This window comes from Gobius niger (genome assembly GCF_951799975.1).
Source record: "Gobius niger genome assembly, chromosome: 13".
NCBI classification, from domain to species: domain Eukaryota; kingdom Metazoa; phylum Chordata; class Actinopteri; order Gobiiformes; family Gobiidae; genus Gobius; species Gobius niger.
This window is the reverse complement of record NC_136864.1, coordinates 3,735,420-3,756,961: the sequence shown is the minus strand read 5'-3', so window position 1 is coordinate 3,756,961 and position 21,542 is coordinate 3,735,420. Positions and strand designations below refer to the sequence as shown.

Genomic DNA, 21,542 nt, shown 5'->3' with positions numbered 1-21,542 from the left:
GCATAATTTATTTAATGACTTTTAATGCTTTAAGTTGACAAAACAAATGTAGAAACTTGTATAGTTGATGTTTTTAGTCAACAACAAAAATACCAAAACTTAAAATGAATTACATGACCAAATAATGACAAAAATAAATAAATAACATTTTGTCACATGACTACAACTAAAACGAAATATATTAGGCTTATTGGCGAATATTTAAAAAAAAAAGTCACAGCCTGGATTTTGGCCTTAAAATATAAATGTTTGTGCTTAAAAATTACACAATAATTAATAAATTACGCAGAGCAGCTTCCCCATTTTTCTTATTCTGGTTTCGGCTGGTGCCAGGCAGCAAAGGAAACACAGATTTCTCCTTCGAAAAATAGCCACATGCTAACCAGAGGACATATACCTCCAATGGACATGAACATTGGAACAGCTTTCATTGGCAAACAGCCTGTGAGCCTTTGGTCGCTGACCCCTGGCAACCCTGATCAGCATGAACACCTGGAAGAGCAAGAGGCCAGAGAAACTGGAGAAAGATGTGATCTTTTATAGTTTCTATGTGGCGCCTACAGCTGGCACATTGTACACACGCATGATAAGGTCTATATGACACGGGACAAACCCGAAGAGCAGAGACCGAGCCTTTCCTATGGCCGACCCCGGCTCTGGAACTGTTCGCCTTTGCAGATCGAAGCTTTAAATCGCTGAAAAAGACACGGGCTGCGTCTGAAACCATCAAATTGTTTCCTCTAAGCACTAACACTAGCAACTAATCCTTAACCTTTCATGGGTTCGACTGTTAGACCTCAGTTAGTGAACTAGAGCTTCAGCAGCATTTTGAACAATCCGTCCGTCCTTAAACAGGGGAAAGGGAAGTGACATCACCAACAGCTGTTTTTCTTCTTCTTTAAAGTTATTGGTGGAGTGCAGGCCAAACAAAAGTGCATGTCGCCCCCTAGTGTACAACAAAAACATAGTGTCCAAACAAAGACATTTGAGGAGAATAAAAATCCAAATGATCCAAACATTTCCCTTTAGTGTTATTTTATTTCAACAGCTGTTTCATAAAACGACAGCAGCAAATGATCCATGTGGCTTAAGTTTCTACTAAATGAAAACAAAAGCATTTAATCTGTTGAATGGATTTTGTCACTTTTACAAAGTTTGGCTTGTGCAGAATCCTATTTTATTATTATTATTATTATTATTCTCATTATTAAATGTGCTCCTGACAGTCAACAGTGGTTGTGCATAAATCACTCGAGGGTGGGGCCGAGGGGGTGGGGGGATTTGGCGCAGTGGCTTATGGGATGGCACATAGCTCCTAATCACCGGTTAGTTAGCACCAGAGGTCCCTATGCTAAAGTGGCTATGATAGTTAGCATCAAGGCTCCTTTTCCTAACTACTTCCTAACTGACAGACCAATTCGGAAGCATCTTGTCATGGCGGACGCCGACGCACATCCGGTTTGGTGCAAGAGCTCTTACCAATCTGCTCGTTTCGGACGCAACCACAATCTGAGCTGAGTATATCTACGTTTTACAAAATTATGACTTTTTATTATGTGTTTCTGCTTAAGTTGTGAATGTTCTATAGAACTAAAGTCGACAGTGACATGCACAGTCAAACATAATGTACAAGGAAGTGTGTTTTGTCACAGATAACGTCTAATTGAATAGGATCTTATTTATTTAGCGCTTTACACATGACTTTGGAGCACCTTTAGGGAAAATACTCAAAAAACCCAGTGAATAAAAGTGGAGACATGACAGATCCTTGAGGCATTCCTTTTGTTATTGTGGGCCACTCAGACCGTTCCTCTTTCAGTTTCGTATTAGGCATTTCTATACTGATGATGGTTGAGTCTTATCTTTAAAGAGGGGGTATTATGCTTTTTTCAGCCACATAGCACCAGTCTATAGGACACTACAATGATGACGAAACCTTCTGTTGGTCTGTCAATGCAGTAAATTAGAATAACTGCCTTGTATAAAATTGCTCTTTCAAAATGGCGTTAGCAAATGACTTGAAATAGGCCTCTGTCTCTTTAAGAACCTCTGACCCTTTCCGACACGCCCCCTCCACACGCTGTCTGTGGCATCACAACAACACTCCGCTCGTTGTCTCAAGTATTGAAACTACGATCGGTGCATTTTAATTTTTATTGTTGGAAAGGACCTACTGTTTATCACTTTGTGAACAATGGCCACACAGGATATTATTTGGAAACAAACCTTCCACACCGGACGCTTGGAAGGGGCTCTTGCCTGAAAAATAACTGCTGTTTGGAGGCTATCTCTTTGCATCTGCCATGCCCTATGGATCTCTAAATATACCCCCATGGACGACACCAGGATCTGCAGGAGCCCATACGATTCAAAGACGGACATTATCTGTGCAAGTGGACAATGGTTTTTCGAGGTTACCCGTTAGCTTGTTATAATCGACTACAGCTCATTGTTGATGAAAAGTCTGTAATAAACCACAAGTGTGTAAAGCCAGGCTCATTGTGTGATCATCGTAAAGGCTGCTTCGAGTAGTTGCTGCTTTATTGACGTTATTTGTGCATAATATGCTGCCTGTTTTCAATGAATGTTGTGAAGGTGAAGGTTGTTAGCTTGTCGCGGCTAATAGTGCCTTAGCTCCGAGAGAAACCACTCGGCTACGACTCACTGTAGATGAAATGTGAGCAATAAACTACACAATCAACAAGCCAGGCTCCGTGTGTGATCATCATAAAGGCTGCTTCAAGCAGTTGCCTGTTTTAGTGACGTTTTCAATGCATAATATGCTACTTGTATTCAGTGAATTTTCCCGTTAGCTTGTCGCGGCTAGCTTGTTAGCTCCGGGAGAAAACCACTCGGCTATGACCCATTGTAGATGAAATGTGAGCAATAAACTTCCAAATCAACAAGCCTGGCTCCGTGTGTGATCATTGTTAAACGGTTCTTTATGTGTGTGGTGGTTTTATTGACTTTATTTGTGCATATTTCTCGTTTTCACGTGATAACTCGAGGTTTAGCTTAGCATTAGCTTTCTCCGGAGGCTCTGTGCATCATCAAGGCCCAGCGCAGAACCAGACACTGAAATAAGTGGTCTTGTCACCGGTTTTAATCCTGGGTGTTTCGGTAACAGAAACACTGATGTGTGTCTTTGTAAAAGTCTGCTGTGGCTCCGGTTCACAACACATGAAGCTAATCATCCATGATGACTCTGTTTACATCTTAGGGCTAGACACTGCGGGGAGGGGGTTCTGCTGAGGAGCAGTGGTTGGTTACTCGGCTGGTGACGAAAGGTCGGAGGCGTATCCTGGAGGTCGAGGGCGTTTCCTGAAGGAATCAGGCGTTTTATCCCTAAAATGGCTGCCATCAGAGTTTCTACAGATTACTCGAAAATACGTGAATGTGCCAAGGCAACACTTCAGGCATGGTTTTAATGAGGGAATGACTTAATAACATGATGTAAAGCTTGAAAAAGTCGATTTTGCATAATAGGCCCCCTTTAAAAAACCCATGCACTTACAATGACTTCTCCCCCGTGTGAGTCCTCATGTGCTTCTTCAGATCGCCCTTCCACGTGAACTCCTTCGCACAGACCGAGCAGCTGAACGCCTTCTCCTGCGTGTGAGTCTTCATGTGCGACGTTAGACAATACTTGTAAGAAAAACTCTTTGCACAAACCGCACAGCTGAACGGTCTCTCGCCTGTGTGAATCCTCATGTGCTTCTTCAGGCTGTACTTGACGAAGAAGCACTTTGAACAAACCGGGCACTCGAACGGTTTCACCCCCGCGTGGCCCCTCATGTGCCTGTTAAGGATACTCCTTCCCGCAAAGTCCTTAGCGCAAACTGGACACTTGTACGGTTTCTCTTCGGCGTGAGTTCTTGTCACGTGCTCTTTCAGATATTTGTCGACCTTAAAGCACTTTGAACAAACCGGGCACCTGAATGGTTTCTCCCCTCCGTGAATCCGTACGTGCTTCTTTATTTCACTCTTATACGCAAACTCCTTCTCGCAGACTGAGCACTTGAAAGGTTTCCCCCCTGTGTGGACGGTCACGTGCGTGTTAAGAGAACTCCTTGCCGCAAACTCCAGCGCGCAGAACGGACACTTGAACGGCTTCTCCCCCGTGTGAGCTCGTGTGTGGATCTTTAGACCTCCCTTGGAAGAAAAGCACTTGGAGCAGAATGTGCATTTGTGCGGTTTCTCCCCCGTGTGCGCCCTCAAGTGCGCATTAAGAGGACTCTTCGCTACAAACTCCTTAGAGCAAACTGGGCAGCTGAAAGGCCTCTCTCCCGTGTGACTCCTCATGTGTACTTTTAAATGGCTGTTTAATATGAACGTCTTCGAACAGACTGTACAGCCGAGCGGTCTCTCCCCCGTGTGCGTCATCATGTGCGTTTTCAGAATGCCCTTTTCCGAAAAGCCCATCGCGCAAACTGAACACTTGAAAGGCTTCTCTCCGGTGTGAGTGCGCACGTGTATCTTTAGTCTGGCCCCAGTGGCAAAGCCCTTCCCACAGTAAGAGCACTTGTGCGGTTTGTCTGAGGCTCCATCGTTCCCATTGGTAGGCTCCTGCAGCTGTTCAGACTGTGTTTGCGCAGACGGGCTTTCCGCTGAAGGAGTCCAGTCTCCAGAGTCGTCAGTGTCAGAGCAATTTTCTTCCTCTGCTCCATCTCTGTCCTCTTTGTCCCGTGTTTCCTCCTCATCTTCGCTTTTCACGATGACGCGGACGAACGGACATTCGGAGATTGTCTCGTGTGGGATGTTCACTTCCTCCGGCTCCTCTTTGACGAGGACCAGTGTGGGGCCAGCCTCTTCGTGGCTCTGGACGCCTGCAGGGCACAGCACAAAGGCAATGACAACAGTTTCAGCTCATCCTTTGTATCAAAGCACAAAACTCATCCACGCTTTAGAACGATGTGCAGAACACTTTTCATGTTAGTACTTAGTATGATTGGTAATGCCTGGCAAGTATATTAGTCATAGTTTTACAACAATGAAGTTTATGGAGCTGGAGCTTTTTTGGGTACATGGCATGACACGGGAAAAGAACTGCTTCATTTACAGGGCACCAACAGTGGATCATGATAGTTGTGATTTAAATGATTGCAATAAACGAACGGCGAAAAGGCTGAGGGGTCTTTATTCTCCTGAGTCTCTGGCGATGAGTCAGTGCCAGCGTGAAATGGCTGAAAGAGTTTCTCTGGTTACACAGAAGGAGGCTGGCATGAATGCATCGCAATTTGGGACATATTCCTTCATCTGTGACTCTCTGAAAAGCACAGTGAAATAACCATTGCTGAGGGAGATGTACTGTAGATTAAGGGCTTTTCCGAAACCATTCCCTCCTCCCTTCCCCTACACGCTTCCACTCAGGCCTCAGTGAGGGCACCTTCTGAGGTTCACTCAACAGAGGAATTCGAGCTGTGACTTTCAGACGCCCTCTCTCTCTCTCCCACCGTCCTCACAGCCCATAATGTGGCAAAAATCACAAGTTCAACTGATCATACTTTTAAATAAATAAAAGGTTCTCTTATGAGTTTACAAAGTCATTCAGATTCAAATATGTCGTATTTACATTACATACATATATAATTTAGCTTCTTCAAACTCAGAGAACTTTTCCTCTCCCAATAAAGTCATATTAAGTCTCACTGTCACTTTCTTTTTCATTAATAAACGTCTATATGATGATAAAGTTGTTCAAATGAACACTTAGGTCCTAAGTAAACGCGGAACTGTAGTTGTTTGGTGTGTTGCTCGTGGGACTGCTCTCAGTGTAACACACACCTGTTAAGTGTGGTGTCGATGCAGACTCGCTGAGAAGGAGCTTTTCGGACAGAACTCCACTCCGCGGGCACGAGCAGACTGGGTGTTAGGGTGAGGGAGGTAGGAGGGGGCGGTTTCGGAAAGGCCCAAACTGTCTAAAGCAGGGTTGTCCTTCTTTTGGTTTGCGAGACACTTTTAACGACAACATGGCTCATAGATCTACATTTGTGTGGGGTTAGGACTTGTAGGTAGTAGAGGTGACGCTCATATTCACCGTCTTTTGTCTAGTTGGTCTTTCATGATTTGAGACATTTCCCTGATATCTGGCTCACACTGGGGTCACGGTTACAAAATCCTACACGCAGAATGGTTAACCCCATAACTCCCACCTGAACCGAGCACATTTTCTCCAGTTTGGCTTTACCTCAGTCAAAAGCTTCTGGAAAAAAAGCTGTGAAAATAGCAACAAAACTGAGACGAAAACAATGATGGAAATGTGACAAAAAAGTGAGAAAACATTGAAGAAAAAATGACAAAAATGTGACAAAAAAAATACAAAAATGTGATAAATTGTTTTTTTTGTTTTTTTAAAGAAAAATGACCAAAAAAATGATAAAAAATTGACAATAAAATGACAAAAATGTGACAAAAAATGACAAAAAAAAGACAAAAATGAGTTGATCACCCAACAAAAAAATCCATCCATCCATTTTCTTCCGCTTTATCCGGGGCCGGGTCGCGGGGGCAGCAGTCTCAGCAGAGATGCCCAAACTTCCCCGTCCACACGCACCTCCTCCAGCTGTTCTGGGGGGACCCCGAGGCGACACCAGGCCAGCTCGGAGACATAGTCCCACCAGCGTGTCCTGGGTCTTCCACAAGGCCTTGTCCCGCTAGGACATGCCTGGAACACCTCCCGCGGGAGGCGACCAAACAAAAAAACAAACAAAAAATGATGGAAAAAAAAATCTGATGACGTGAGGAAAAGGATCCTCTCGGTTCAGGTGGGAGTTAAGAGGTTAATGTTCTTATGTTTAACCAGTGCAGTCAGTCTCACCTCCACAGTCGGGTTCATCTTTGAGCTGCCGGACCACACTGGAAGAGAACACAAGGATTAACACAGGGTTAAAGAGAATTTAGCAACTTTAGGCTGTGGGCTGATGAAGCCTTTTGGATGAGAGGCGAAACGTTCAACACTTCAGAATACAGAAGACGACTCAAGAATCTCCTGTACGACTGAGAGCCAACTCAACTCTTATGTTTATCCTTCTCTATTTGCATCTCCTCAGGTTTATTATTGTCCATGTCATAACAGAACTGATCCAGACTTAATTGCGCATGCTCAGTAGAGTTCCCATCCCCCAAACTGACACTTTTACGCACGCACATACAGGCCAAACGCAAAAACTTAAACCTCCAGGATTTAAACCTGGATCGCAGCGGTTCAGGCTGCGCTGGTCCCAGTACGAGAGGAGTCCGTGTGTGATACAGTCCCTGATGAACAACACAATGGCCTCGTCCTTGTTGTGGACAGTTGTGGCTGAGAGAGTCGACTGTCTTGGCTCTAAACTCACCTGTTCTCCCACAGCTCCTGCTCCTCCTCCAGCTTCACTTCCTCCATGTTTCACTGCGCTCTGTCCGCTTTTAGGAGAAGCTTTGGGGGGAAAGTCTCACTTCTGTTCAGAGCTAACGCTAACACAGCAGCACAAACACAGCGCTGTCGTCTGCTCCGACTCACTACCGCCCCCTAGTGCTCAGGATTATAACACATTTGCTGGGTTGCAGGTGACATCACTGCGTTCTAAAGGCCTATAATATCATTTAGGGGTAAAATGATTTCGTTTTTGGGGACATTTGTGGTCTTGTACAGAGAGATCATGGACCCAGTGCCGGATATTAAAGGGATATTTCAGGATTTTTGACATAGGGCTTCATTTCCTAGAGATTTTTATTTCTTTAATTCATACAGTCCTTATATTTGAAGAGTTTAGTGATGCTAGGCTCGTGCTTAAAGGAACAGGCCACCGTTTTTCCATACTGAGATATGTTCTTATCCGAGCTTAGACGAGTTGATGCGTACCTGTCAGGTCGTTGTGTGTGCGCTAAGTCACACAAAATGACCAAAGATGTTGTTAGCATTTGGCCTCATCCATTGTATTCCTATGGCTCCAAACGGGGGTGAAGTTAGAAGTGACCAAGCTCTTCCACGGGCACAAAAAACAGACAGGTAAGGATCAACTCGTCTAAACTCAGGTAAGAACATATCACTGCATGGAAAAACGGCGGCCTGTTCCTTTAAATGAAGCTTTTAACATATGCTCATCAGAACCGTCGGATTATTTTATGTTCTGAATGTAAACAAACCAGATTGTTACCTTAAAATGTATTTTCTGCTTTTACAAAGTATATTGAATGAATAATTTACAGTTCTGTTATTTCAGTAAGTAAATTGGCTTCTCTACTTACCTGTTTATGCCGGTTTGTGTGGAGCTGCAGGTTTGGTTTGCAAATGGTTTTCAGAGCAATTCATGAATAAATTGCAGATTATTTACTCCTGAAATATAGAACTGCATTGTTAATTTCGTCGACTACAGTATTATATAATATCATTATAATCATTATTTTAGTCAAAGTAATATTTTTGCCCATTGAGATTGGACTAAATCTATCCGTCCATCCATTTTCTTCCACTCGTCCGTTGCCGGGTCGTGGGGGCAGATGTTGGAGCCCAAATCACACTGCACCAGCCCCTCATGGCTCCTCCTGCAGGTGGTGGTCAGTGTTAATTTCGTCGACTAAAATATTTAGTCTTAATTTTAGTCAAAGTGATGTTTTTGACGACTAAAATTGGACTAAAACTAAATTAAATGATTCTCTTGAGACTAAAACTATGACTAAAATGTCCAGATATTTTAGTCGACTAAAATAAGACTAAATAAAAATGAAAAGGAGAGACTAAAATCATCCAAACTTCTATTGACCGTCTGAAAGAGCCTCAGATCATGTAAATTCTCCGCCAAATGAACAGGTCTGAGCTTTGTTCATGTGGGAGAAGCTCCATGTAGCAGAGGAACAAGATTAAATATGATTATAATGAATATTATAAATGCAAATTAGTCGACTAAATTCGTCTTAAATTTAGTCGACTAAATTTACTTGCAATTTTAGTCGACTAAAACTAGACTAAAATTTAATTACATTTTCGTCAAAAGACTAAGACTAAAACTAAATTAAAATATGTTGTCAAAATCAACACTGCTCATAAGGGGCTTCTAAACTGCTCTTTGTTTGACCGTCACCTCAGACCTGTTTGCCCTGGGAGATCCTACCAGGGGCACGAAGCCCCCGACAACAGAGCTCCAGGATCATTCGGGTGCTCAAACCCCTCCACCACATTGAGGTGGCGGTTCCGGGAGGGGGGACTAAAACTAATTTAAAAGTTTTGCTTTTTAATGAGACTAAAACTACGACTAAAAAGTCCAGATATTTTCGTAGACAAAAATATGACTAGATCAAAATAAAAAAGATTAAAAACCATCCAAACTTTGCCCCAGAACACGACAGGCCTGAAAAGGAAGAAGAAATTAAAGTGGGTTTAAGTCGACCCGAGGCTTGCGTTAATAAAAGACACAAACACCAATAAAGCTGTGATTAACATGGTTTAAATAGAATCTGTTTCATCTTTACAGGTACTGCACATTAAAATAAAGACACGAACATGTAGCAGATCAAATAAGGAGTAGTGTTTCTGGAGTTAGGTTTGAGGACTGCTTTTACTGTAGTGTGTCCCGGCCAGGTGGGGCAGGGGGGGGCAAGAGGCTCGAAGCTCATGTAGTGCAATGGCTGAGTGTTTTGAGAAGCCCCCGCTGCAGTGAACAGGCCGCAGGTTTCCAGCTTGTGTTTCACAGACTGTCCAGAGCAAGCAGGGGGAAAGCTGGGCGAGGCCTGTACATAGTGTTTGGGAAAGGAACAACGACTCTGTGTCAAAGAGACAGAAATCCTCACACATCTGGGTAAATACAAATATAACATCGGGCGTCTGGATCAAGAGACGTCCAGCTGCTTTACTCAACATGGATGCTTGAGAATTCCTGTTTAAAGGGGGGGTATTATGCAAAATCGACTATTTCAAACTTTACATCATGTTATTATGTCATTCCCTCATTAAAAACATGCCTGAAGTGTTGCCTTGGCACATTCACGTATTTTTGAGTAATCTGTAAAAACTCTGATGGCGGCCATTTTAGGGATAGGTTTGCCTGAGTCCTCCTAGGAACGCCCCCACCTCCTGGAGACGCCTCCGAGCTTTCGTCACCAGCCGAGTAACCAACCACTGCTCCTCAGCAGAACCCCCTCCCCACTGATGCCACAGACAGAGTGTGGAGGGGGCGTGTCTGAAAGGGTCAGAGGTTCTTAAAGAGACAGAGGCCTATTTCAAGACATTCACTACAGCCATTTTGAGAGAGCAATTTTATACAAGGCAGTTATTCTAATTTACTGCATTTACAGACCAACAGAAGGTTTCCTCATCATTGTAGTGTGATATAGACTGGTGCTATGTGATTGAAAAAAGCATAATACCCCCTCTTTAATTGACCTAGAGCTTCAACTTTGACCCTAGAGAAGTGATTAACATGAATGTCTGCATCAAGGAATGTCCTGCTGATTCTCTCGTGTCACCAGCGCAAAATCCATTCATTTTCATTCACAACAGGCCTCTCGCTGAATTGCTCCTCCTAAATCGAACAGAAGCGAGTGAGAATCCTCCTCAGGCCTCCAGCTTGAGCAGCCGAACGGAGCAGTCCCCCCTGTGGCTCGTCTGGTGCATCTTCAGCGCGCTCTTCGTGACGCACCCTCGGTCGCAGAGCTCGCACTTGAACGGCTTCTCCGCCGTGTGCGTGTTCTTGTGAATGTTCAGCCCGGGCTCCGACTTGAACTCCTTGGAGCAGATCGAGCAGCTGAAGGGCCCCACCCCCGTGTGGACCGTCGTGTGCCTCTCGAGTCTGCATTTGGTGCGGAACCTTTTGGAGCAGAAGGAGCACCTGAAGGGCTTCTCCCCCGTGTGAATCCGCATGTGCTTGTTGTACCACCACTCGGCGGCGAAGTCCTTCTCGCAGATGCCGCACTGGAACGGCCTCTCTCCCGTGTGGCGGATGCTCATGTGATACTCCAGGGACTTCTTCTCGGCGAAGCCCTTGTCGCAGATGGTACACTTGACTCCGTTGTGGGACCGCATGTGCTTCCGCAGGGATTTCTGCCGCACGTACGTCTTGGAGCAGAAGGCGCAGCTGTACGGCCGCTCTCCGGTGTGACTCCTCATGTGCTCGGTCAGGGCGCCGCTCTGCTTGAAGCCCATGTCGCAGATTAAGCATTTGAACGGCCTCTCCCCCGTGTGAGTCCTCATGTGCGTTTTGAGCTGCGTCTTCACTTTGAAACCCTTCGCGCAGACGGAGCATTTGAAGCTCTTCTCTCCCGTGTGGGTTTTCATGTGCTGCGTGAGGTGGCCCTTTTCCATGAAGGCCCTCTCGCACACGGCGCACTTGTACGGCCTCTCCCCCGTGTGGGACCTCATGTGCAGCTTCACCTTCTTCTTCTCGGCAAACGCCTTTTCGCAGACCGGACACTTGTACGGCTTCTCTCCTTTGTGCGTGAGTATGTGCATCTTCAGACTCTGCCTTTGCGTGTAGGTTCTTGAGCACAGAGAGCAGCTGAATGGTCTCTCCCCCGTGTGGATCCTCATGTGCAGGTTAACGTGCTCCTTTAATCGGAATTCTTTGGCACAGACCGTACATTTGAAGGGCTTCTCTCCCGTGTGAGTCCTCATGTGCACTTTCAGTTTGCAATTTCTAATGAAACCTCTTCCGCAAACTGTGCATTTGAACGGTCGGTCTTCCAGGTGAGTGAGTTCATGGCACTTTAACCTTTTGTTGGTTGGAAATCCTTTGCCGCAGATGGAGCAGTGTTTCATTAGGCTTCCTGCTTCACCCGTAGCTCTGACTTTAATGTGTTTCTGTGGAGTGGGACTTGGAGCTGAAGGAGTCCAGTCTCCGGAGTCGTCTGTGTCTGAGGTATTCACCAGATGCTCTTCGCTCTCTGGCTCCGACATCTCCTGCAGAACGGCTTCTGCTTCATCACTGTCCTCTGGAATCTCCTTCAGTGCTTCTTCACCGTAGCATTCTTTCTCACTCCTCACGGAGACGATGACGGGGAAAGCTTGGATCGGCTCCAGAGGGATTTTCTGTTCTTCTAATTCTTCTTTGATCTGGGCCACGCTGGGACCAGCCTCGTCTGAACTCTGGTCATCTGCAATGAAAGAAAAACAGGAATGATTTTTTTGATTTATGGTTTAGACGCAGTATATTCGCCATTAAATGTGCACAGATGTAGCCAAGATTTATAGGCTGTCCGAGCTGCCCACATCACATTGCACCAGCCCCTTATGGCTCCTCCTGCAGGTGGTGGGTCCCTGGGAGGACGACCTCTCGATTAAAGGGGCTTCTGAACCGCTCTTTGTCTGATCCGTCACTTAGGACCTGTTTGCCCCGGGAGAACCTACCAGGAGCACGAAGACCTGACAACAGAGCTCGAGGATCATTCGGACACTCAAACCCCTCCACCACGTTAAGGTGGCAGTTCCAGGAGGGGTGGCTTTATAGTAGGGGTGTCCAAAGTGCGGCCCGGGGGCCAAATGCGACCCTCAAGCCATTTTTGGTGGCCCTTAGCCTTCTTGCTGAATCGGTACACATCATCAGAGATGGTCCTTTTTATTTGAAAACGTAATTATTCTACACAATTCTAACCTAACAAATCACATTTTATGGTGTGACAGAGCAGGTATGAAGGCTTTCGCGGCACTAACCACCGATCTATGGCTATTCACCCCTTGTACGCTTCAGTATGTGGCCCCCATGAAAAAAGTTTGAAAATTGTACTTTTTCATATTGTTTTTAATCTCATAAAGCTAATGCTGTGTTTACACATAACGACAAGTCACGAATGCCATGAATCCACATTCGTGGCCGAGGATCACGAATGTGAGTGGAATCTGATGATTCGGGGTAGAGGTTTCACGCGCCGCCACTAACTGTTGCGACCTGTTACTGCGTGTTACGATTAACGGCACGAATTATTACGCACGGTCACGAATATGCGTCCCGCACTGCTGTGCGCTGCTGCGGGTTATTGGGAATTGTCGCGTTCTGTCAAATATTTGTCAAGAACTGGGCGAATGTGGACAGGATCGCCTGCCGCGCCCACCGGGTCGGAGGCGGAGCAGGGACGTCTCGCTCCGCCTTGCTCTCCCTGACTCGTTGGGCTCTTGCCAAATCGGGTTAAACAAAAAGCAAATAGACCAGCTCAGCGTCGGGCCGGTCCAGATAGGCCGACTGAAGAATAGCAATAGTTTTTCAGAGTCTATGGGAGTCACACCAGTTCAACCCCATCCTGTCAATGTGTAACACGGGCAAACGCAGACGAATCCATCAAGACAAACATCACGAATGACGGAAAAAGACCATTGGTGACGAATCGTGCACATGTGTAAACTCAGCATAAAGTGGAGCCGCTTGAGGACATGTTGGTTTAGTTCATTAGCGGCACAGTAAGAGCTGTCAGGGTTTATGCAAATTAGCCACGTGGACTCAAGATTTGTTTATAAACTAAAACAAAACCGCATAAACCTGCCACCATTTGCCTGTTGGCGGCCAATGCATCGCCGCCAACAGGCACGAGAGGCGTCTCTAGCAGTAAGCGCAAAAGTGAGACGGGCTTGGCGAAAGACGTCACTACCGGTAGTTTTGGTTTTGAGTGGTCATTTTGTGCATCACACACATGGAAAAGACACAGAGAAATGCGTGTGTGGTCTGAGCTGGAGATGTGGCCACAGCGAGGACCGGTCACACGTCACACCCTACACTTCCACATTGAGGTCGGCGACACCGGCCATTTCTGCCTTTTCACATGTTTATCACTGCCGTCCCTGCTGACCTCCCTCTGCCCGCCTCCTGATCAGGGGGGCGGCAGGTAACAGGTTAATTACCTAATCGTTTTAAGAATGGACTACGGCCTTTTGTGGAGCAGAGGCAGTGATGTCTTAAAGAGAAACGTGTCACTGTAGAATTCATAACAAGGACACGTGTGGTTTTCCCGTCCGCTCCCGTCTACTTAAACATAGAATCAATGGACTTTTATGATAGGGATGTTTCATGCCCTGATGTCCTGAGTTATCAGCCAACCCTGATGGCTCGGGTCATGCCCTGGGTTGTCAGGGCTTGGGGCTGTTCCCTATATCTTTATGATGGGGGTGTGGCCTCAAGGCATGTGTATGTGTGACTGTAAAGCAGGGGTGTCAAACTCATCTTGGGTCGCTGGCCAAAATTCGGTTCCCGTGGCGGGTCACATATAATAGAGAACATTTTTTACAGGGCAGGCGCCGAATCCACGGGTGTATGTTTGACACCCCTGATGAAAGTAAAGCCCCCAATTATTTGTTTTTGTTATTTTATTTTATCTATGTTCTAGTTTGTTTCATTGTTAATCTGTCTGTCCTGAAAATAAAACAAATTTCTAATCACAAAAAAAAGAAGATGCGTATCGGATGAAGGACATATTCAAGTGGTCTGGGTCGCATTTACAAACATCTGATCTGCGTCATTCAGACGGTTGTGAAAAGACAAGATGCAGGTCACACAGAGGCAAGAAAATCTGCACTGGGTCGTTTCCGCCTGCAATCTTAAAGTGTCCCCGACTAAAAATGAGAACTTATCCTGGAAAAGTGGATTCCATTCAACAATCCGACAGCTTCAAACTGGCTTTTTCCATTACTCTGCTCAGCACGGTCTTACCTCTGCATTCTGGGTCCTCTTTGAGCTCCCCCACGTCACTGAAAGAGAACAGGACTCAGATTTAATCACAGTCACTCAATCACTGCCATGAAGTACCCACAGATACGACGACGCTCACGCTCACCTCCACAACTCCCAACAAACGACTGATCTGAAATAGTGCAGCCTCGTGTTGCTACAGACTGGAGGAAATGTGGAATAACTGGTAGAATAAAACAAACACTGGACCTGTTTGTGCACAGTTTTTCTGGTATAACCTGGACCTTGCAGAGTGGGAAATCTGTGCTCGTTCAGCAGGAAAACCCACATTTACTTACTTCTTTGTTTACATAAAAAATCCTCCATGACGTCACCAGGTCATGCTTGAACTGGGTCTCCACCTAGTCACTGCACAGTTGTTTAGTTAGCCTTTATTTGGCCAGGGAGGAGGGGGGAGAAGCATATGTTTCCTTTGAGGTTTTGTTTACGTTGTTAACAAAATCCAACATGGCAGTGTGACCCTCGTCCAGTCAGGCTCTATCGTAGCAGTGTTAATTTTGGCAACATGTTTTAATTTAGTTTTAGTTTTAGTCTTTTGACTAAAATGTAATGTAATTTTAGTCGAGATTTAGTCAAAAAAATCTTTTCAATTTTAGTCTTGTTTTAGTCGACTAAAATTGCATGTCAATTTAGTCGACTAAATTTAAGACTAATTTAGTCGACTTTGCATTGATAATATTCATTATAATCATATTTAATCTGGTTCCTCTGCTTCATGGAGCTGCTCCACATGAACAAAGCTCAGAGCTGATCCTTTGGCAGAGAATTTAAATGATATGAGGCTGAGGAATAGAAGTTCGGCTGATTTTAGCCACTCCTTTTCAATTTTATTTTGTCTTATTTTAGTCGACTAAAATATCTGGACATTTTAGTCATAGTTTTAGTCTCATGAAAAACTTTTAATTTAGTTTTAGTCCAATTTTAGTCGTCAAAAATATCACTTTGACTAAAATTAAGACTAAATATTTTAGTCGACGAAATTAACACTGTATCGTAGAGACCAAAACTGGTGAATGAAGAGATGATCTGTGGTTAGTCCATGTACAGGACGGGCTGGGTTTATGCGAGGCCTGGACCCGGTGGCCTGGGTGTGTTTTAGAAAGCAGTGCATCAACAGTTAATCAATAAGATTTACTCCAGAGAAACTGCCTACAGACAGTCTCTCATCACGATCAGCCAGATGTTCACCTTACAGTATCCATGAGCCGATATGACATGTGTGAGATCGATCCCCACCCCCTTTTACTTTACGGCCTAGCTTTCAGCCCTTTAGCTCCTGTTCAACACACACGCTTTTCTATATAATCACTTCAGAATAAACATCAGCCGAATCGCAGCCCACGTGCCAGAGGTTCACACGGTCCTGGTCTCAGTTTGTGCGCCTGACAGAAACACAAAGGCATCATCGTGTTGTTGTGGACAGTCCTGTGCGCAGGGGTGTAGCTCACGAAGAGAGTCCTGTCCTGGCTCTAAACTCACCTGTTGTCCAGCTCCGCGGGCTCCCACAGCTCCTGCTCCTCCTTCAGCTCCACGTCTGCCATGTTTGTCTGCGCCCTGTCCGTTTCAAGGCACAGGTTTGAGGCTCGCACTCCTGTCCGGAGCTAACGGCGAGCACCGCTGCAGCAGCATTAGCATTAGCATTAGCATTAGCCGCTGCTGTGATTAGCCACTTCCTGGTACGTCACGGGGGGCGGGGAAAACGTCAATAAACGTTTCCCATCTCATATAAATGTCACAAAAGACATCGTGAACATTTAAAATTATCCTTTTTTATTTATAACATGTATTTGTTTTAATGAACATGGTTGGATATAAAAGTCTTTTTAAAGTCTGTTTATAGTATCTTTAAAATAGTTTTCTTTTGATCCATCCATTTTCTTCCGCTTTATCCGGGGCCGGGTCGTGGGGGCAGCAGTCTCAGCAGAGATGCCCAGACTTCCTGATCCACACACACTTCCTCCAGCTGTTCAGACCCCAAGGCCACACCAGGCCAGCTCGGAGACATAGTCCCATTAGCGAGTCCTTTGTCTTCCACGAGGCCTCCTCCAACTAGGACATGTCTGGAACACCTCCCGAGGGAGGCGACCAGGAGGCATCCGGAACAGATGCCCGAGCCACATCTGCTGCTCCTTTCGACGTGAAGGAGCAGCGACTCTACTCCGAGCCCGGGTAATTGAGCTCCTCACCCGATCGCGAAGGGTGAGCCCAGCCACCCTGCGAAGGAAACTCATTTTGGCTCTTTTTTCTTTTGGTGCTCTTTTTAAAACTGAGGCACACAAAAAAAAAGGTTGGAAAAGTTAAACAGCCTTAATTTCACATGGCTAAGTGGATTAATAACACACAGGACTTCCTCAGGGCAAAGTCGAGATGGCTGAATGGATTTCTCTCCTCTTCTGTAAAAAGATCTTTTTTTGATTATTAGCATTGGTTGGTCAGGAAGACCAGCTCTGTCCTGGACTCTGTGGAGGAGGTGAGGGACAGGAGGGTTCAAGTTCATATCTATCATGGACAACACCTCCTACCCACTGCACAGGACAGAGGAGCTGAGCAGCTCTTTCAGTGGCAGACTGAGACACTCTCAGTGCAAGAAAGCAGGTCCTTCATCCCCACCGCTGTCAGGCTGTACAAACTACAGTGAAGTAACTGCAGGTGGTTTTGCAAAACCACATGTGTCTATTTATCAACCACCTGCCAATACTAACATTTTGATATTCTGACCTTTTATATTCTGTAATATAAAAAAAAACTCTTCCTCACCCTCCGCAGGCGATCTCTTGTTCCTCCTGCTCGGGTCCTCAGAGGCCTGGGAGCCTGAGGGTTTGCGCAGGATCTTTGCTGTTCCTAGAACTGCACTTTTCTGGACCGAGGTGTCTGATGTGTTTCCTGGGATCTGCTGGAGCCGCTCCTTGTTTGGGGGTCACTGCCCCGAGTGCCCCAACGTGCTTTATATTACGGTGTGCTCATTAAACGGACTAGAATAATGTTGTCATTTATATGCTCACTACTGCCACCTCAGGTCTTACGCGGAACTGCAGGTTCATGACGGTACTTCCAGCCGAAGTAACAACTTGTTAGTGACAGTGCAAGATTTTAGAGACAGTTGTGGTGAAAGGGTCTGAGCTCATTCTACACATAAGGACATGTCTGGAACATGTAGGGGGGGGGGGAATATTTGAACACTTTTAAACTACATCTAGTCCCTATAAGTATTTATAGGGTATTAACAGCTTATTAATATTTAAGGATAATACCTCGAACCGCCACCTTAACGTGGTGGAGGGGTTTGACCCGAATGGTCCTGGAGCTCTGCTGTCGGGGGAATGAGTCAAATCTATGCGAATTTGGATTTAATGTCAAAAGAAGAAATCAAAACAATCAACAGAGATTAGTTTGATGTTGAAGTTCAACAAAACCATAGAACAACATTATATCATGGTATAAAGATATATTTCTTTAATGACATTTAAGACCTTGATTTTGGCAGCTTATTTAATACCATTTAATGCTCTTTTTTGCTAGATTTTTGGCTCATTATCGGCTTGTTACATCAGTGGCTTATTACATTGACAATTGACAGGAAGACTATGTTATTGGCAGTTCTTAGCCGTTATTACATTATCGGTTCTAACAATCCTGGGCATTTCTAATTATGCACAGAAAAAATTTCAAAGGATCTGTATCTGCTATTTTAGCCATCCCAAAGTAAAGTATAGGCATTTATATGATATATTGTACCTCAACCGCTATGGAGAGCTATTTTTTGTGAGAAATATAAGACTTTGCCTCCGTGTGTAAGTCCTTGAACAAACCGAGCACCTGAAAGGTCTCTCTCCTGTATGAACACTCGCGTGCAGTTTTTGTAGTTTCTCTGATGTAAATTCTTTTGTGCAAACTGAACACCTGAAAGGTCTCTCTCCTGTATGAGTCGTCTTGTGTTCTTTTCGTCTTGAGTGTGTTTGAAAACTGATTTTACAAAATGAACACTTGCAGGGTTTCTTAGGCAGGTGATTCTTTTCATGGCTTCTTTATCTTTTTATGGTCTGAAATTCCTTTCCACATTGTCCACATTTTAAGGAAGTCCAGTCGCCTGAGTCGTCAGTGTCATTCTCTGAATGTTCCTCTGAACCAGCTCCTTCTCTGTCCACACTGTTCTCCTTTGTTCAGCCTCTTCTGTTTGGTTTGGTACAGTCTCTGTCCTCTGTGAGACTTCAGGTGAAGCTGTAGAGAACACTTTCATGTGAAATCCTTGGTGCAAACTGTACAACTGAATGGCCGATCTTTTGGGAAAGCCTTTGAGTGCAGTTGAACATAATACTTTCTTATGACCTTCCTTTCACAAACTGTACAGCTGAATGGTCACTGTTGTTGGTCAGTGTGCGTTTCTGGAATGGGACTTTCAGCTGAAGAAATCCGGTCTCCAGAGTTGTCTGTGTCAGAGGAATTTTTAGAACATCCTTCTAAACCTGAGTCTGCTCCAGTTCCGTCGTCTTTGTTTTTCACCTTTTGATGAACATCTTTCTTTTCTTGTTTTCTCCTTCCTTGCCTTTGTCAAGAAGAGATACGCGTGGAAGAAAACCAGCATCATGTGTAAAAGATTTTTAAGATTCATCAGCCCAGCACAATAAAGGCTTTTTAAATGTAAATACAGAATCATGATGTGGGAGGATTGCCTTGTTTTTTTGTTTTCTTCTTACCTTTCTGTTCAATTTATATTAATGGATTGTTCAGTGTTGGTAAAACATTGCTACATTCACAACAGTTATCAAATATCACTTTATCTGTGCAGGGACCATTGACTGTGTACAAACCATTTCAACCACATCAAGTTGGCGATTTATAATTATTTAATTTATATTCTGTCTGTTACATTTTTGTACAGTTGAGGAGAGACATGTCAACAACATTTTAACAAACTTTTTTTCTTTAGCCAAAATAAGTCCAAAGGCTTTCAAGTGTTTGTACCAGCCCCAAACGCTGAGAAATGAAAGGTTTCAGGTACAGTTGTCCATGTGTGGACGGCTCATGTTCTTTTCTGTAGTTTTAAATCCGACGTGTCTAGAAGGAGATGGTTTGGGACATTGAATATAAAGGTAGAAGGATGTTGGAGCTTCCAGGACTCAGGTGATGGAGCACGATTACTCTGTTGATGAGGAACGGTTTTATTCATGAAATTTCCAAACACTAAATCCACACGTTGACCTCTTAATCTTCCTTTTTCTACTGGCATCTGTTCGTACCTGGTGCCCATAAAGAGCGACTGTTAAAGGAACAGGCTGAGATTGTTCTTACCTGAGCTTATACGATGTTGATGTGTGACGATATTACAGTGCGGATGTCGAAGTACTGCAGGTGTTATTACTCCTCACAATATAGTGCCCCTTTTTATCCGCTTAGAAATACTTTTGTGTGACTAGACTTGGATCATGTAAAGGCTCACGTAACTGTATTTAAATAGGGATAACGTGGAACAGTTTGGACGAGGGCTGAACGATACACTACAAAAAGTAAATATCAAGCATTGGCTTAAATGACTTGAATTGAGGAAATGTATCTTGTTTGGAGCGGTTTTCACTCATTTAGACACTTTTCCTGATCAGACCGAGTTTACTTTGCTTGTTTGAGGACATTTCAGATAGATAAGATAGAGATAAGACCAATTTTCTTGCCCCATTGGCAAAGAAAATGACCTGAAATAAGGACGAAATGTATCGAAACGAGTCAGAAACATCTCAGAACAAGTGAAATCATCTAGGACAAATGCCCAAGAACTTCTTAACTAGTCAAAACAACTAACATTTGCATTTGTATGCTGAAATTGAGATTTTATACTGATCTAGTTAAATACTTTTTGCAGTGTATGGACAACATTTCATATCTCGATATTCATGTCAGATATATCGATATCGATACGATATAACTACGCGTACGGTGAAAACCAAGCATTTTTCAGAAAAATAAAAACTTCACAATACACAAGAGTGAAGTTTAATTGATGAAAATCTACATCGTTTATATCTTGCTTTTACGATATCAATATCTTCAATGTTCATATCTCGATATCGATCTTTAAGGGGCACATAATATAAGTTTGTCTTCTTTGTGCTCCTTTTCAATTGTCTGAGGAGTGTTCTCATCAGCATTATTATTTTTTTGTAAAAATGAAAGAATATTCAGAACAATTGAAATAAATAAAAAATGAAATGAAATCTTTCAGCCCTAATTTGGAGCTGCACCTTTGCTGGGAGCGGCTAAATGCTAACAACATTAGCACGACTGAGCGCACACACAACGACCAGACAGGTACACATCAACTTGTCTAAGCTCAGGTAAGAACATATCTCAATATGTAAAAACAGTGGCCTGTGTGTCACATGTATGTTCATGTTCGATCAGTCAGAGGCAGGTTTTACATAAGTTTGAGTCTGTGATTCTTTCCTTTTCCTGTGAAAACATTTGTTGTCTGTTACCTTTGTTTGCTGCTCAAATAAACTAAACTAAACTAAACCCTTGCCTTAACTGAGCTTTGGCTTTACCGAGCAGAGAGTTCACAGCCTGTAGGCCGGTGTCACGCCTCATATGACAGCCTGAGCTCTTTCCTTGTTTTTTCTTTGTGTATTCGTTGCGTTTCGTTACATCTTTCTCACATTTTCATCACGTTTTAAAAAAAACTAGAAAAACCCTACAAAAAGCAACGAAAAATGCAGCAAAAAATACTAAAACAAGGAAGAAGCTTAGGTGAGGTTTGTAGGCCTTAGCTTTCAAATGAGCCGTCACACTGGCCTATAGGCTGGAAACTCTCAGGTCAAGAAGCTTTTGGATTTGTGGTGGAGCAGGATTCACAAAAAATCAAAAACACATCACTTTGGGCAGATTTAAATAAAGATCAAATAAAAAATAAAT

General features: G+C 44.1%; 2 protein-coding genes across 2 annotated transcripts; both read right to left on the bottom strand.

Moving 5' to 3' along the window:
- Positions 1 to 3,497: 3,497 nt before the first annotated feature.
- LOC306972429 (uncharacterized protein) lies at positions 3,498 to 6,868 on the bottom strand. The gene is made up of 2 exons (XM_079569028.1): positions 6,818 to 6,868; positions 3,498 to 4,826 (listed from the first exon to the last, which is right to left on the bottom strand). The coding sequence occupies exon 2, from the start codon at positions 4,420 to 4,422 to the stop codon at positions 3,511 to 3,513; it is 912 nt and encodes a 303-aa protein (XP_079425154.1). The 5' UTR covers positions 4,423 to 4,826; positions 6,818 to 6,868; the 3' UTR covers positions 3,498 to 3,510.
- A 3,650-nt stretch (positions 6,869 to 10,518) lies between these two features.
- On the bottom strand, positions 10,519 to 16,263 carry LOC306972992 (uncharacterized protein). The gene is made up of 3 exons (XM_079569770.1): positions 16,122 to 16,263; positions 14,604 to 14,641; positions 10,519 to 12,063 (listed from the first exon to the last, which is right to left on the bottom strand). Exons 1-3 carry the CDS (start codon positions 16,181 to 16,183, stop codon positions 10,529 to 10,531), a joined length of 1,635 nt encoding a protein of 544 aa, XP_079425896.1. The 5' UTR covers positions 16,184 to 16,263; the 3' UTR covers positions 10,519 to 10,528.
- Between the last annotated feature and the right edge of the window lie 5,279 nt (positions 16,264 to 21,542).